At 38.5% G+C, this 14,304-nt stretch overlaps 1 protein-coding gene across 1 annotated transcript in view; it reads right to left on the bottom strand.

The window, feature by feature from the left end:
• DPP4 (dipeptidyl peptidase 4) overlaps positions 1-14,304 on the bottom strand; it is a 40,552-nt gene that overhangs the window by 21,788 nt on the left and 4,460 nt on the right. The window contains exons 3-12 of the mRNA XM_086751056.1: positions 10,615-10,713; positions 9,956-10,050; positions 9,762-9,836; positions 7,723-7,775; positions 7,549-7,621; positions 6,350-6,470; positions 5,783-5,943; positions 3,782-3,885; positions 223-358; positions 30-74 (exon numbers count right to left, since the gene is read on the bottom strand). Of these exons, the coding sequence (XP_086607182.1) occupies positions 30-74; positions 223-358; positions 3,782-3,885; positions 5,783-5,943; positions 6,350-6,470; positions 7,549-7,621; positions 7,723-7,775; positions 9,762-9,836; positions 9,956-10,050; positions 10,615-10,713 (962 nt within the window). The remainder of the gene's footprint in view (positions 1-29; positions 75-222; positions 359-3,781; positions 3,886-5,782; positions 5,944-6,349; positions 6,471-7,548; positions 7,622-7,722; positions 7,776-9,761; positions 9,837-9,955; positions 10,051-10,614; positions 10,714-14,304) is intronic.

The raw sequence follows: 14,304 nt of genomic DNA on the forward strand, positions 1-14,304 counted from the left end.
TATGGCAGTTTTAGAAATTGAACACTCACTCTGCCAATCCAGCCAGTTGTACTTTCTTCCGTAAGTTGTTTTTCCTAAGAAACAAAAAACAAACAATCCCACAACAATTATGTTTATTTTACATCAGGCTATGTTGCTACAAAGATAAACATGCAGAGATACTCTGCTCCTTTCTAGTCTCATTTACCAAGCATCGCAACTCTTCCACCTCATTTTTCTTACCTGTGGACATGACCAATTTCCAGTAGCACTTTCAAAGTCACAGACTGTGAGGACTGAAAAATTCTGAATTCTTCTGAGCCACTGCAGACAGATCCTTTCATCTGTCACCCACGTTACAACACTCAAATAATGATCTCTGAAAAAAAAGCAACGTCATTAGATACTTAAAATCCTCTCTCTAATAGCATACTATACAATAGCATTCAGCAATTCACTGAATGAGAGTCATCTGGCTATCTTCATTTCAATCTACTCTTCAACAATAAACAATGATGCAAACCTAATTGTGCCATTTTTTGCCAATTGTTTTTGCTGCTGGTAGATGCCTTGGGTATTTTCATTCATACAACAAAGAATTAGCTAGTTTGTACATACTCACTTCCACAAAGACTGCAATTAAATTCTAAGAGCCAGATGACTATCCTCCAATGCATAAAATAGCTACTCCAAACTGTTCATAAATCCTGTACCATGAGTGTGCAGAGGAAATTCTAAGTTGTATGAGCCTTAAGATGTCAGAATTTTATCCTTGGCTGCATGAAGCTGGTTGCTTGTAAGCACTTTGAGTGACACATATCTTTGTTCAATTTAATATTTATTTCCATTACTTAGAATGCAGGGAGAGATAGTACCAAGAATAGATATTATTATTTGAGCATTTTAATTTCATCTTCAGAATACCTACTAGTTGACATGAAGAACTGCAGTATCTGAAAAAATGTTTTCATGAATATTCCTGTGCATTGCATTAAAAGGCTCCACACAAAATTCAGTGGTTTTGTTTACCATTATGATCTGTAGATGTACTCGTCTTTTCTTATTTTAGAACCTTCCTATCTCCTACAAGCCTCAAACTAAAATAAAACAAACCTCCCCTCCAAGGCAACTATACATTTTTAACCGGAATTTGCACATTTGACTTAGTTCCAAGTTCATGTTCCCTTTTTCCCCTGAAGTTAGTTAAAAACATGTGGGAAGTTTTGTGATGAGAGTGGGTATCTTCGCGATCATGGAAGGGAGGCACAGGGGAGAGAAAGAAAACACTACAATTAGTGTGGATGGAATAACAATGTATTTCCACTGGCTACCGATCACCTTCAGGTTTATTTCTACATTGCAGTTTAGAAATCATGTTTAAAAATGGTCTATTTTCACATTCATATCTGACTAGGAAGTTGGTAGGTCATTTAACTGCTACTGTCATGGGCTTCAAACAGTATTGTGGACCAATAGTATTATAAAAGCACTCTGTAGGAGCTTGTTTGGAAATGTACAAGCCGTACATTCCGTTCTTCATGTACATACCAAGTAGTGGTTTCCCTTGATTTGTAAAAGGGGAATTTAGTCCCACAGTTGTGTTCCTTTGAAGTGAGAGAAGTTAACAATTCTGGAGACCATAAGTCATCCATTAGACAGATGGACAGTACAAGGAAAAAAAATATTTGTTATCCTATTATTATAGAGACTAGGAATGCACTTTCACTTTTCAACAACCCATGAAATGTTAGGTAAGCTTTAGTTAACTCAAGTATAGAGTACAGTAGCTTTGCATTACCCTTCCTCATGTGCTGCTGAGAAAGGATATTCCTGCAATCATCATCACCTGCAGCTCTACTCTGAAGACTGCTTTTTTTAAGGACAGATCATTTCAGACAAGAAGCATCCATTGCCTTCATCCTCCTGTTAGCCAACAGGAGCCCCCTGTACCCGTGACGCTAAAAATTGTGTTTAAACACTGTATGGATTTTATGCTGGTCATTTGTGCAAAAAGTGTCAGGTTTCATCTACCATCTTATGTGGCAAAGCACTGCCATGCCAGATTTTGGCAGCTTTCCTTGCCAAATAATAAAACTTTCCCTCTGAAACAGGAGTGCACTGTGCCTCCTTCAAACGTAGGGGCACAACCGCTGCACGTACAACGAGCTCTGGATAGTACTGCAACCGGTACTGCAAGGGCAATGCCCACTGAAATTCCCACCCAGACGAGTGTGGTGAGGTATGCCACCAATTCAAACTTAGTTTTACTTAGAATTTAGCTACAAGGAAGTAAAAATAGAATTTCCCATGACAAAAACTAACCTTTCTTGTCATACAGTGGTATAAGTGCACACACTGTGCAAATATTCATTACTTTGTGTTTCCAAGAGGAAAACTACCCAACAGCAACATTGCACATCACTTGCCTTTTCTTACTCATGTACTTCTGCTCTTGCAAAATTCTCCAAGACCTGTTCCGGCCACCTCAGTGTTTGCAGGATGCACATGCTGAGGCTTAACCGTTATCTGGATCAGGCATTAGGAGAAAGACTAAGTTTCAATCCTCACACTCATCATTCAGTACTTGATTTATATTTTTATTAATCCTGATTTAGTGTTACAATTATTTAAAAATGGATTCAGCCCATACAACTCAGGCCTGTGTTAGCCAGATCGGTACAAGGCTGGAAAGTAGATGATGGTTATTCTCTCCAGGCCATACAGCATCACTGTTCAGTTTTAATTAGGTGTTAACAAAAGGTAAAAACAAACTCATAAGACAGCATAGATCTTAATCAGAACTGACCAAAACAGAGGCCTTATAATTCTGAGGCACTGAAACTCTTGAGAAAAACAGCGCACAACAGCTATATAAACATCTAGCTATTGCAGTGTTGCCACAGAGAAAGGATAAAGAACAACATATTAATAAAAACTTGCATATCTCGGTTAACACAGAGATGTTGACGCTGTGGAGAGGACTGAAATGGAATAGCACTGATATTCCAGTTATAGCTTTTTGGCCACCATGAACAAAACGCTGGTTTTACGCAGTAGCTAACAGAACTCTCTTGTTTTTTCTGAAGTTTATCAGTATAACCTGTGCTGTACCCATCACATTTCTAAGCACAAACCTCTAAAAAATTTCCACAATACTGTTAAAAAGAAAAAACAAACCCCAGGATCTGGGATACCAAATTCTGTGTGCATGCATTTTAAACCAATTTAGCTGCTCTTTACAGAGAACATGCATGTTGTGCATTTCCAGTGGCATTTTGAGAAATACAGTCTTCCATTTACTGTGAGAGGTGCCGGTTTTCACCATGTTTCCAAAGAAAACAAACATTTTAAGTATAAATCTGAAGACAACCATGATACCTTGCCTTAGCAAGGAGTCCGCTTCCAATGAAATCAAATCTTCACTTACCATTAAGGTTTTGTTTTGGTTGTTTTTTTTTTTTTCCTCCAGTGAATTGGAATACATATATTATAATTTGATTATACCAAAACTTGCTCATATTAAAGTTGTACTGTGAAATGACTTCACCATAGTTAGACTCCACTGAATGTGATGAGCCAAGAACTTGTCACATTCTGAATATAACATACATGGAATATGCCATCTATATATAATCACTAGGAGGATAATCTCTGTGCAGATTTTCTCTGGTAAATCTTGTTGCTACCAGAGCCGCATGACTGGGAAAAACTGCCATATACACTGAATATAGTGTGGTCACACATAAAAGCTCCTCTTCTCCCACCAAAAGAAACAAGCAAATATTTAAACAAAATTTCTTACTCTGATTTTATTTCTGCAGGTGGAGAAATCTCAATAGAGTGGGAATCAGGAAGCGATCTGGTATCCACAATAAAGAATTGCACAGTTGGATTTGTAGCTCCTGCCTAAAAATAAAATTTTTCATTGTACTTTTGAAGAGAGAATATTGTTGAAGTAAGTGTTTGAAACTATAGATGAAGAAATTAGTACAGACAGTCAGGTAGAACCAGCCAACTTCAAACATGTGAAAAGACAAGTTCCTAAATGCAGTTCTTAAGATCAATACATAAATTATCCTTTGTAATTTTTTTTTTTTTTTTTTACATAGAAGTGTTAGTTATGTATTTCTACATTTAGAAACATTCATAACTACATAGGGCTTGCTGTACCCAAAGCAGTATTTGATCACATTTCGTCCCACATGCCACAGAGTATCTAACAGTAAATCAAATCCATTGCTACCAGAGAGAAAAGCACTTCTTTATGGAAACAGATACCTTACATTAAGGGATCATATAATAGCTGCCTATACCTGTTGTGACTGCAGCACGTACCTCACTATTTTTAATGCAGTGCTACTAGGTACTGACAGCAGACCAACTGTCAGTAAGGGCTTCTTCTCTAGAAGGTAGCTAGTCAAGTCCTCATGGTAACAATTAGGTAGCTGTAGCTGATGCACCTCTAGAAGTCAGTAATATTCCAAATAAAAGAGGTTTGTAATAAAAGATGCAATTTAAGTTGGCAGTTCATTCCACACCTATGTCTCTTCACAGGCACCATGCTCAGGGCAGAGTGCCTGCAGCTGTCAGTGAGCCCAGCAGCTCCCTGTGAGCATCAGTGACCCCTCTAGGGGAGGCTGTGAGGGGACAGGCAACGGCCATGTGCTCTGAAGCTCTGGGAAGGGTAGGGAGTGACCCACCATGGCTGCTGCAGAGAAAGGTGAACTTGGCACAAAGAGGACCAGAGGGTGGCTTCTACACCAGATAAACAGCTGTGTCAGTTGACCGATCAGCTGGCTGTACTGGCGGTTCTGCCCCAGTTAATCAAAAGAGTGAAAATATCTTCCTGCGCTGGTCAGACCAGTGTGGGGGGATATATAAATGCCTCAGCCCAACAGAGTGTAAAAACCAAATGATGAACAAAAAGAACTGAAGAAAGTGATGGGCTTGAGATGGCTTAAACCCATGTATTCCTTCCTGGCAACAGGGATGCCCTGCATTGTGGTGGTGAGCATATTATGGAGACCAGCAACAAGAAGGATGTTTGTACTGCAATTCAGCAGTGTAGTATAATTGTTGTACTCTAAGTGTAACTTGTACTTGTACTGTGTCTTAAGTGCATTGCTGCATTGCTCTGCTAAATCAAAATCCTGTGTAATGTCAAATAACTCCATACAGTTAAGTCTTGTACGAAACATTAAACCCTCCATGTGCGGAGTATCTGAAAGAACCTGTTTGGAGCATATTGGACTGACTCTCACATTATTTAGTCCAGTGCCAACTGTGCCACCAACAGAGGGCACAAAGTCATGTAGAGAGGAAGAAGGAGAAGGAGCTGCATGCATGAGGCTTCACTCTCACAGCTAAAACCGAAAGAGCTTTAGGTGTGGACAGATTCCCCCGCTTCATCCCAATACAGGAAGCATGCAACAACTAAAAATACTGCATTAGTTGAAGAAGATTCCATTATGAATACCACATATAACCCTAACACAACATACATCTGCAAAATGCTTTGTATCAACTTCAATTCCCTAACAGCTTTTTTATCCCAACATCAACTTACTACCTCAAAATTTTCTGGTGAAACAACAAAACCTTAAATCATACTTTTTTTCTTTTTGCTTTTCCCAGGAGATAATAAAACACTTTAACATTGCCAGATGCTATTGACTTCAGAAAGAGTAATCACAGCAAGCTGTTGAGGAGAGACAGACAATATTTTCATTAGCAGAAACCGATTAAATGAGACTACTCCCTTAATGAAATTGCAGAACAACTATGTTTAATAAATAACACAGACCTTGGGATACGGGATTCTAATGGTCTTTGGATACTGCAAGGTGTCCTCAGAATAAAAGGAATACTCTATAACAGGAACTTCTGTATCATTAAATGCTGCATACGCCACAAAATTGCCATTTGGAGACCACCACACAGCAGAATGGGTGCCAAACATTTCCTCTGAAAGAGATGCAAATCCATTTAAGTTATAATTGATAAGTTGGCTCTTCTATCCTAGGTAATGTTCTCATTAGTTTTTAGTAGGATTTTTTTTTAATTGCAGTTCAGATACCAGAGTGCAGACTGTTTGTCAGGGTTCTGAAATAATCTATCATATGAAGTTAATTCACACACTATGATTTATAGTGACACGCTGCAAGCGAGGCGAAATAATTTCCATTCTTAGATCCTCACGCTAGCCAGATACTAAGCTTGGGTAAGAATGCATGCTTCTGTTAAAATTCAGACTTACATTATTTTGAACTTTTCAATGAGAAGAAATGAGACAATAGTTATAATAATAAATTTTAAATGTAACAAAATTTTTACATCATCACGCAAACTAAAATATCCTTGATATAGTTACCTTCATAAACCCAATCTGGTATTCCATTGAAAATTTTATTTTCTTCTCCATTTTTAGTGATTTGCACAGCTTCTGATGTTGGTGAGGCTTTTATGTAAATGTTATTATTCCAAACATACACCTGCAAAACATCATTGTGATTACAATTACTGTTAGGAGTAAATCCTACTAGTGGGATCACTAGTGGCCACATCTAGTGGGAAATTTACACCAGATGGCAAAAACTGTCTTTGAAAGTGGCATTTCAGCAAACATCATTGATACGTAACAAACTTGAATTACTAATACAAATCACGTGTAGCAACCTAACCTCAGGCCTAGATGCAAAAACCAGTCAACTACGATGAAGGACATGATTACTGTTATCAAGTTTCGAAAACTCTGCTGTTCATTTTCTGTTGTGATACAAGCTTATTTTCCTTCATTAGGAGTTTTTAATTCACTTGTCTTTCAAAGAAAATCTCTAGTTTTTGGAACCTGCCTGCTTCTCTAATCACCCCCATTTTTCCTCTCAATAACGGAGCAACATAGTTTTATTCCAGAGCTTTGCTATGTGATGCAGAAAGCTCTTTTCAACATCCTTTACTTCTATATTTGGGTTCTAAAATCCCTGTACTACAAAAAATAACTAACCATGCCATTCTCTTATGACAGATCTGTAGTCAGATCCAACGCTCGCCATAGGGAACACACAAACCTTGCACATTTGCACAAGGTTGTTACTATTGCTATGGACTGGGGAGGAGAGGAGGAAGAAAAGGTCAGTGTGAAAGACTACAAGAAAGATTTTGATCTTCTAGTCCTTGTTACATGCATCCATCAATACTTCACTGCTTATGGTGTTACTAGGAGATAAAAATCACAGTGATGAGTAAGTAGACAATTGTAATACAGCTGCCTTTGAAAGGGATGAACTACTGTCTGCAACTGTAAAAACATGAAGTTCCTGTGCATTTGTGCATTATATGACTACTGGGGCCACTCCTGCTTTCAGGAATGCCTTTTCATTAAAGAACAAAACAAAACACACAGAGGGATCTTTGAGTCTTTCTAGCTAGATTAGTCAATTTGGAAACCAGTTCAGCTACCTTATCTAGCAGCAGCAAAGTCCCACAACCTCAAGGGTACATACAACGCGAGCTTCCATGCCATGTGTACAAAAGCGACTGTTTAGGTAAGTTTCACTTATCTTTACTAACCAGTTTGTGACCAACAGGTGACCAGGATATATATTGTGTATCATTAGGCAGCAGTCCTTCATCTAAGATAGAGCTGGAAAAACAAAACCAAAATGCAGCTAAGAGAAATCAGTGAAATGTGATTTATTTGCAAAATAATGTTAAAACTACATCTCCTGTGCAAAGATTACTGACCTGCTATTGAAATCATAGATGTGATATGAAGCGGTATAGGAATGCCTCCACAACTGCAAAAGAATTATTTTAATATTAATAAAATAAATTTCACCAGGATTCATGTCTCTTACAGTTTGAATCACCTCCGAAACCCTCCTCACGCTTTTGCATGACAGAGAGAACACAATGAATGTACAAGGGTAACAAATCTCTGTGAGGTTTGAGAAAAGACTAAAAAATCGCCACCCCTCTGGGGCCACCACTTAAATATTACAACAGAGCTCACTGACTGATTAACGACAGAGATACAGAGGGCAGAGATACTGCAGATTTTCAGAAATCCTTGTAGCTGCATGGCAGACTATCATAGCTACGCACAGTTAATCCTCCTCCTTCTGCCTTACTGGCACGCTCGCTGTTTTCTGTCTGATTTTCCAATTTAACTTGGCATCTTATTGTTTAGCAGTGCTCACAAGTCCCAGCAGTATTTCTGTAGCAGCTCCTCCCGTTCCAAGGTGACCTATTCCCATTCATATTGTCACAGAAATAAACTCTTTCTCTCAGAAACCTGTCTCTTGAAGTCTGCATCACTCTGTGGGCACTTAGAGAGAAAGATGATGATGATGATAATGCAGACACGTTTAAATGTGTTCACTACGTGGGGCTAAAAAGGTTTGCTTTAGCCCACGGTGTTGACATGCTACAATAATGTTACCTTCTATGATAGTTCATGAGGATTTGTATGAAGATATAGAACAATAACTTAGTACTACACAACCAGATGGCTATTACATAAGAAGTGTCTACATCCTCATGATTCATTTTGTTACTCTGTTTTCTTGCAATAAAGATTAATAATACCATAACTTTCAATCACACTATTATATAAAGGTTAAAAGATCTTGCTTCAGCATTAAAATAAAATTAACTCTTACGACTGCAACAAATAAAATATTACAGAGCAATAAGTACGAGTAAAAGGTATGTCTAGAGTAGCTGGAAAAATATAAGGCATTTTGTGGCCATTAATGATACCATGAAAGGTTGAACAATTCTGAACAATTCAGAAAGACAAAAGGTAACTGGCCTAAGTCGTACCTAGCAAGGAAGCTAAAATGGCAAAACAGCAACGAGTGAGTGCATGGGTTGTGGCTGGTGCAGTGCGAGCGGCATTCTTGGGCTGCAAAGCCAGAACAGGTAGACAGGGCCCAGAGACACAGAGCTCGAGCACCTGCACAAGCCAGCACTGAGCTTTTCACAAACAAAACAGGTAGGTCTCTAGAAAAATTAAAAAGGAAACAACAACAAAGTTACCAGCTTCTCAGTGCACACACTGCAGGGCAAATTATCATCTCCATTAGGTTTCTCTAGCTGTCCTCAAGTGGCACACAGAGCCAGGTTTGAAAACTGGTCATCTGCCAGAAATGTAGGGTGACCTTTGTGGCATGGTTCAGCACCAAGCCAGAACAAGGCACTGTGCCAGAGGTTCTTCATGTGATTGCTGACAGCAGGGAACAAGGATGCCCAAATCCACTCCAAGCACAAGAGGACAGCCTTCTCTTGCAAGCACATGCTGCTTTTCATTCACCTCAGTTTTAAATTCTCTATGTACTAACATCACAATGTAACAACCATATATGTACGTAGCATGTATGTATAAGCACATGTATACAAGCACATCTACTCATCACTTCTCCTTACCCACACAACCCAGGACAGTCATGCCTATCTACTCTTCTAGCTTGTCTCCCCAGATGAACCATCCAGCCTCACTCTCCTTGTGATAATTCTTAATCTGGTTTTTATCCAGCTTTTTTTCGCAGGCAAGCATATCTCTTCTACCAAGCTCACAGACAACACGAGTCTCTTTTCCTCCTTCTGCCTGCTCAACTTCACTGTTCCCCTGAAGACATCCATCTCATTCATTCATCCTCCTGCACCTCCCTCGCATTCTCCCAACCTCTGCCATCCCTACTTTAAAAATCACCTTCTTGCTCAGTTGTCCCCAAACCTTTATTTCCCAGCTTCATCCTCAGCGAGGTAAAGTGTACTTGTACCTTTGTATAGCTGTACTGCAGAAGAGCAAACTTTTGGTCAGGAGACAATATAACTGTGGTTGCCTTGTATTTATCCTGTCAACAAAGGGCAAGAGGAACACATAAAGTGCTGATTTCAAAGAAAAGTGCAGAACAAAATATTAAATTCAATACCTTTCCCAACACCTGCATATATTATATGTAAGTCAACGTACTAATGTTGTATTTGCCAAGATTACTGAGGATGTTCCGGTGTTAGCATCGATACGTAGGACATCTCCATTAGCTGTTTTGTGAAGATATTGATTTCCTAGAAGAACAAGAGAGCTGCTAATAAACAGCAAGTAAAATGCTCATCAGTTACTTCTCTTTTCCCCTTATGTCTTTAACCAGGAAATAAAATCCAAAAATCTGGTCAATGTTGTGTTTCCCACTTCTGTAATGAAAGGATGCTTACAGAATGAGAACGTTTGCAAAATGCAGTCCTGGAGCTCACAGCCTCTGCCTTCTGGCATCTCCTTCCCTTGGAGGACTAGACATAACCAAAAGGAAAAGTGCCCTGTATCCTTCTGTTCCCCGATAGCCTGATGCCCAGGAAACTGACACACTTCAGACCATAACATGCTTCTAGAAAAAAAGCATAGAAGTCATATGCTCTTTTAGCAGTAGGAGAATATAGCTTGCCATGAATATGAACATGTACCTAAGGGAAAAACAACCCGCACAACTCTTTAGCTACGCACCCTTCTATAAAGGCATCAATAAATAATTTAACTTTTATTCAGGATCCAGTAGTCACCTCAGCATGAAGATACATGTTTACTGAAGGTAGTACATTTTCTTGACATTCATGCTGTATGTAGAAATTAATTACCTGAAAGCCACTGCAAACTATATGTTCTATACTTATAGTCATTGTTCAAGTAATTCTGTAGAGTATATGTTCTTCGTGAATCAGGCTCAGAGGTACTTTCTGAAAGAAAGAGACAGAAGAGACATTTTGATGTAGCTGCAAGTTGTTCCACCCCAGCTTCACAACCTGATTACTAAATTAAGTGGGTTTTTGTTGCTGGTTATTGATGTGCTTTAGCTAACCAGCTCTGAAGTACCAGCAGTAAGAAGGCACTAAAGCTTTACCACAAGATAAATTCAGCAAGCATAAAATAAAGGCGTATTGGTGAGATCACTCAAACTCATGTAAAAATTACACAAGCCTTTTCTCTGCTGGTATTTTTCTTTAAGGTACACAAGCTGTTTCTGAGTAAATGAAAATACCTTTCTGACACTGACAAAAATAAACAGAAGACCTCTGTCCCTCTTATCTCAGGAAATATACACTTCTCAAAAACTGAAAAGAAGTGACCTCAGTGCCTTTCCCTGCTATGCTCACCCTGGGAACTTCGCTGCCGAACCCTGACTGCCAGTATCTGCGTGAGAGCAGTTGCAGGGTGGATCATGCAATGCAGAGACATGCATCCTCATGTCTGAGAGCGGAGAATGGGCAAGGCTGCCCAGATGAATGAAATGCAGCATCCACATGAGTAGATGTACAGACTTTGAAAGACACCCTAAAAGCAAAGCAGCTGCTGTTCTTTACCACATATTTGGTAATACTGCTGTTCCTGTTCACAAACCCTCCAATTGTGAATTGTCTGCTTACCATTAAACTCAAATCTCAGACATGTCTCAAAGAAAAAAAAAACTGAGGAGCGGTAAAATTTTCAGGGGAGGTCCAATTAAAAAAAATAAATCACAAACACTTACTGATAAGCTTATGATGAAATAACTGGTTAAATATTTATCCCTCTCTTGATGTGTTCTTCACTAAAGTATCTTAATGTTTACTGCAACCTTATGATTTTGCCTGAAAAATTAAAGCCAAGTAACTGAGTTACTATGAAACAACTAAGTGGAACTTTGAACTCGGTTAAGCTAATTAGTTTGGTCATCAGCTCCAGTACACTGCAGTCAACTTCTGTGAAAAATATTTCTTTCTTACTGGCTGCAGCACACAAGCTACTCTTTCCAAAGTCTGAAAGGTTCAAACAACAATAATTTAAAAATCGGTTTGTGAGCCTTTGTGATCTTTTTCCTCTGAAAACAGAGACTAGAATTTTTAAATTCAGGTGTGCAATTCTCTCCCAGCTTCCTCCTCTACCTTTTTTTTTTTTTTTTTTTTTTTTTTAAAAACAGAAACCTAAAAACTACCCTCATACAAATCTACACAGTTCAGAAGGGAAGCCATTTCTATTTCTACTGGCTAAATAATTCCTTTTTTGTTACCGCTAGTACATATCAAAAGATCTAGGATAAAACCACTCAAGAACAGACATGGTGACTTGATACTTTTAAACAGCCAGCCTCTTCTTTCATTATGCTGAGGAAGAAGAAGAATGCAGAGTCCTTGGAGACACACATACAGAAAAGCACCTCACAATAATTTTTGCAGGTTATCTTTCTGCAGGTTAAATCGATGAGACATTTGGAACACAACAGGAAGATATTTGTATTAGCTGTTTCAGTTTTATTTCCAAACAATGAGCACATCGCATACGTACAGCACAGACTGTACAGCCACTGCTGCAATAAAAGTGAAGAGCTATAACAAACAATTATTTTATCTAAGATGCTCAGCAAAGGCTAAAAAAAACCTGCTTGCTCAATTCCATCTGAAATTTGGCTGTTCTAAAAAAAAAAATTACTAGTCTAGATTTCTTGCTCGGGATGTTTCCATGAGAATATTAATTTCTTAAGTTAATTATTCTATATTAATATTAATCAAACCTAATATTTAATTTGATGGATTATGAACAAGTGTGCATTTGATATTCACGCACAGTTGTCTAGTTGGGAATATCACTTCTCTCCTTCCTAACTGAGTAAGTGTCACTTTCAATTAGAGGGGCTTCAGAAAGCAACAAAATTCTCTCTTGGAAAAGGAGGAGCAAATTAAGACAGGTGGCTGATGAACAGGTTTAGGGATTTTTCCAAACTGATGAATGTTTTTCCCCCTGGTGACATACATGTTTTGCTGAGGTCTCATTACTAAAAATCAGGCCACTATTAAGATTTGTTGGCTGTGTATAAAATTAAAATTTCATTTTCTGTCAACACCTTCCGCATAGTAACTGAATATGAAAACATACGCCAAGCTGCAAGGGTATAGTCATAAAAGTTCTAGTTGAAGTATTTTCTTAATTTGCAAGACAGGCCACTACCAGTATATTCTTACTTATCCACATTATGCCACTGACCAAAGATACTCAATATTTTATTGCCTTTGAAGATCGGTATATTCCTATATTGGCAAAGCAGCTTCTTTCACTCTTTGGTTCCTCACATAGGCTGTGAAGGCTGAATTTTCTTGCCTTTTTTTCTTTTTTGACTATTCCAGATACAGACTTATTTTTCTAGATTCCAGATGACTAGCTCTTCATCTCTACCCTATATTCACCCTCAGCTTCACATACGTATTTCCACTGTCACAATGATAAACGGGAAACATTTATATAATAATACCCCTGTTACAACAGCAAAAACTTAAGTTTAAGTCCTTCTGGGAAGAAGGCTCTATGTAAGTAGTATTCATATGAAGTTGATAAATGGTTTTGTTTGGGATTTTTTTTTTAAATATGTCATCCTTTCTCAAGAGAAAGATTGAGTTGGCTTCTGTAGGTGTAAGGTGTAAAGTAAATAAGAAGTTAACTATTGTGTAAGGTTTATCATACGACACATCATCATACCAAAATCTGAATTTGTTGACAAATTACTTTTGGTATATGTATTGTTTATTCCCCAGTGTCAAGGCACATTCTACTAATTTCCATATGTAATAAAAAACCCCAAGAAATGATGTAACCAACCTAAGAGATGGAAAACTATAAAACCAGTAATAGAAACTTTACTGCATGTTTACCACTACCAAGAGAGATGGGGAGAACCACAACAAGGGAAAAATGAGTACAAGCATGATGCTCAGTAAAAATGAGAAAGGGATAAAGAAACAATAAAAATCAGAAAAGGTGAATGAGTATCACCATTTTAAGTGATAGCAGAACAAGAGCAAGAATGATCTGCAATCTAAGAATGTAATTTAGGAGCAGCGTGAGAGATGCAAGAAGGGAATTCAGGAGAACGACTGATTCAGTAGTTAGTCAGAAAAGTAAGTGACATTTCAGGCTATTTTTTCCAAACCTTCCTTCTTCCCTGTTTCTCTTGCAGTGTGTGTAAAAAAGCACTCAAAAACTCCCCCATATGCTCAAGCCCCCAGTTACTGCCTGAGATATGTGACAATTAGAGCACAAAAATGGATTTCCAGCAAAGAAGAAATTAAAAATGACTCTTGCTGAGTCAGGCCAAAGGTTCACTTAACCCCAAACCTCATCTGATTCCCAGCAGCTGATACTGGCTGCCCGGGAGAGACGACAACAAAGGGGCGAGCGCTGTGACAGCCCACCGAGGCATCACTCGCTGGGGCTGCAGAGACTTCCCCAGAGGGAGGTAATCATTAACGCTGTAATCAATAGCTCTGGAGTCCCTCTCACATTTGTCCCATCTCACGCAA

The sequence above is a fragment of the Chlamydotis macqueenii genome, chromosome 6 (genome assembly GCF_036417535.1).
Source record: "Chlamydotis macqueenii isolate bChlMac1 chromosome 6, bChlMac1.mat, whole genome shotgun sequence".
Lineage (NCBI taxonomy): Eukaryota > Metazoa > Chordata > Aves > Otidiformes > Otididae > Chlamydotis > Chlamydotis macqueenii.